The 3,383-nt window shown below is 45.0% G+C and overlaps 1 protein-coding gene across 1 annotated transcript in view; it reads left to right on the top strand.

Annotated features, from left to right (window-relative positions):
- Positions 1-3,045, top strand: part of LOC116690383 (potassium voltage-gated channel subfamily G member 4) — a 33,933-nt gene extending 30,888 nt beyond the window's left edge. Inside the window, exon 3 of the mRNA XM_032517340.1 lies at positions 712-3,045. Within this exon, the coding sequence (XP_032373231.1) occupies positions 712-1,557 (846 nt within the window). The 3' untranslated portion in view covers positions 1,558-3,045. The remainder of the gene's footprint in view (positions 1-711) is intronic.
- The last annotated feature ends 338 nt before the right edge of the window (positions 3,046-3,383 follow it).

The following is a 3,383-nucleotide window of genomic DNA, read 5'->3' as shown; positions in this document are numbered from 1 at the left end:
CTAAAAACCTATGTATAATTTGATATAAATGAGGTTTTTTGACCATGACTTCCAAGAATAAATGCCAAACCTATTATTAAACCATCTCTTTTTTTTTGAGAAAAACATGCTCTGGTTTAATTGTGTTTTTTTTAAAACCAATCACAGTCGTCTTGGGCGGCGCTAAGCCCCGGACGGAGCCACGGTGCCGCTGGAAAACAGCCCCGGAAAGGAACTTGTTTTGGTGGAACATGTGCACGTTCAAAAGTTGTTTTAGTCGCGCAACAGAAAGACCAGATTGGACAGATAGTCTAGCTAGCTGTCTGGATTTACCCTGCAGAGATCTGAGGACCAGGTCACCATAGTCCTCAGATTGGACAGATAGTCTAGCTAGCGGTCTGGATTTACCCTGCAGAGATCTGAGGACCAGGTAACCATAGAAATCCACCATCCATCAGTTTAGAACAACACAAAGAAAGAGGAAGGTAAAGGACATCCAGCAGATCTTCACTGGAGCAATCCCCTAAATTAACTGTCGTATATACAGACTAATTTGAAGGTAACATATCTGCGATATATGTGCCATTCCTACAGATGTAATGCTTTAAAAAAAAACCTGAGGTCTGAAATTGATTAACGCTAACCATGACGACTCACCTGATCTGTATTTTGTGAATTTGGTTTTAAAGTTGCCCAGTGTCTTCTCGTCACAGTGCGTCTCTGTGTCTGCAGGGCGAGTGCTCCCAGAAGTGTCAGAGCATGTTCGTGGTGGAGTCCATCTGCGTGGCGTGGTTCACGCTGGAGTTCCTGTTGCGCTTCGTCAACGCCCAGAGCAAGATGGCCTTCGCCCGCGGCCCCCTCAACATCATCGACGCCGTCGCCATCCTGCCCTTCTACGTGTCCCTGGTCTTCGACGTCAGGGACGAGTCTCAGGAGGACGCCCACGTCGTGGGTGCTGGCAGAGGCTATCTGGACAAACTGAGCCTGATCCTGCGCCTGCTGCGGGCGCTGCGGATCCTGTACGTGATGCGGCTGGCCCGCCACTCCCTGGGCCTGCAGACGCTGGGCCTGACCATGCAGCGCAGCATACGGGAGTTCGGCCTGCTGCTGCTCTTCGTCTGCGTCGCCGTGACCCTCTTCTCGCCCCTGGTCCACCTGGCGGAGAGCGAGCTGGCGCCGTTCGCCGCCACGCACCCGCAGCAGAGCTTCAGCAGCATCCCGGCCTCCTACTGGTGGGCCATCATCTCCATGACGACGGTGGGCTACGGCGACATGGTGCCGCGCAGCGTCCCCGGACAGGTGGTCGCGCTCACCAGCATCCTGAGCGGCATCCTCATCATGGCGTTCCCCGCCACGTCCATCTTCCACACCTTCTCCCGGTCGTACCAGGAGCTGAAGCAGGAGTACGAGCGGCTGTGGAAGGAGGAGAGAGGCGAGGAAATAGCCGCTGAGTCAGAGGGGAGCTGGGCCAAAGCCGATTTGGCACCAGAGGAGTTCACGTCCGTGTGCAAGGAGGATAACGACGGGATGATGATAGCCATGAGTCATAAATCCACACTTCCATCGACAGCTTTCTAATGGACCGGGAAGAGAGCAGTCAGCCACTTTCTGTCAGTAATTTTGTCTAAAATGGCAACACTTGACATTGGCTCAACACACTCTGTCCTTTTAAGCGAATTGAAGCTCTAAAGGACTGTTATTTTAAGTTCAAGTTCTTGTCTGTTCATGCTCTGTGTTCATGCTTTATTACATTATGCTTCCAACAGACTATCTAGTACTGCTCAGGTTGTATAACGCTTGCTTTTATATCAGCAAATACATTGCAGCACTTAAAGGAAACCTATTAATGCCTATTATCTTCTGTCATATAGTATTTTACAATGTCGGATGTTCATATTAAACTTAGTAGGGATGTTAGCAATTAACCATTTTAAACATTAACCGGCAATAACATTTTTGACAATCAGTTAAACAGTGCAAACAATATCTAGCTTTAAATGGAGGACCCTCTGTGTCTGTGTGTGTGTTTGTCTGTGTGTGTGTGTGTGTGTGTGTGTGTCTGTTGTCTTTCAAATATCTCGAGAACAGTTCGTCCAATCTATGTTACACTTGGCGGGATGATGATTACCCAATGAACTTGCCGTCTCTTTTGTATCCAAGCTAATGTTCTTAATTATTATTAAATCAAAAATATAATCAAATTGGGACCTTTGGAATCTGCGTTGCGTTTCTGTTGCGTGTCAAAAAAACATATGTGGTGAGAGTTGTAAAAATGCACTAAAGCAGTAATATACTTCATGTTACACATAAATATCTACTTTAATTAATTTGATAACAGCAAATACAACGTTGGCATTATTGACGGCAAAATGGGCTACGGAACATTTTGTTCTTTGTTGACAGGTGCAATATCTGAAAATCAGTGATTATTCATTATCTTTTTTTTTATCAATAATTACTCATTATACATTTATATTTGCATTTATGTCAAAACCTAGAGACTTTCAAACATGAGAATGTCATTTATTAAATGTTTTGTGTCAAAATGGCATATGAACATCATTTATTTATTCTCTTTTGCCTGGAAACGCTTCCAAAAATAGTGAAAAATGGGCGTTGGGCTCTTTCTGAGCCTTGCGTGTGACGCAGGCGGTGTGCAAGCTCTAACCTATTACCATGGGAGCCAAAACCAAAACCAAAACGGGACATGCCAAACAGGACGTGTGCTGAAGCTATAAACGTGAGGAAAATCTAACTAAAATGAAATAAAACAACATTGAAAATTCAAAAAAATCTAAACTGTTATGAGCGCGAATTCATCATCGTGGTGAGCTTTAACTCACAGCTGCGTTATCATTGGACAATGAGTTCAGCACAATAGTCAGTGACAAAATCATCAGTGTTATGTCTCTGAGTTGATTATTTAGTGGAAATCAATGTGCCGCCTGGAAGAAAAGTATCTTAAAAACGTACAGTATGCTGTGGATAATGTTGGACAGCAGTGGATAAGACGTGTATCTAACGGTCCTTCAATGTAAAACATCTTCTTGTCTTGTCTTGTTTGTCAACTTCTAAAATGACAATAAACTCTGTTTGCTTTGGTTTTTACCTTCCTTAGAGGATGAATGTTTTTTTCACTCTGCATGAAAGTTATAAAAGCGTCGTCCTCATACTGCGGCTCCGGAACATACAGCATCAGGAGGACCCAAAACGCGGAGTAGCAGGCGGGAGTTTCAAAAGGTTTATTGCACAAAACAAGGCAGCAACAGAGTCCAAAAAACACAAAAAAAAGCACAGGGAGCCAGGGAAAAACAAAAAGCCGGAGCACAAGGGCTGGAAAACTCCCGGGGGAACAGTAGGGAACACTGGGCAGGACAACTGGACGAATTGACAGGACAAAGACA

This window comes from Etheostoma spectabile, chromosome 1, assembly GCF_008692095.1.
Source record: "Etheostoma spectabile isolate EspeVRDwgs_2016 chromosome 1, UIUC_Espe_1.0, whole genome shotgun sequence".
In the NCBI taxonomy this organism is placed as follows: Eukaryota; Metazoa; Chordata; class Actinopteri; order Perciformes; family Percidae; genus Etheostoma; species Etheostoma spectabile.
This window is presented reverse-complemented; position numbering and strand designations above follow the sequence as displayed.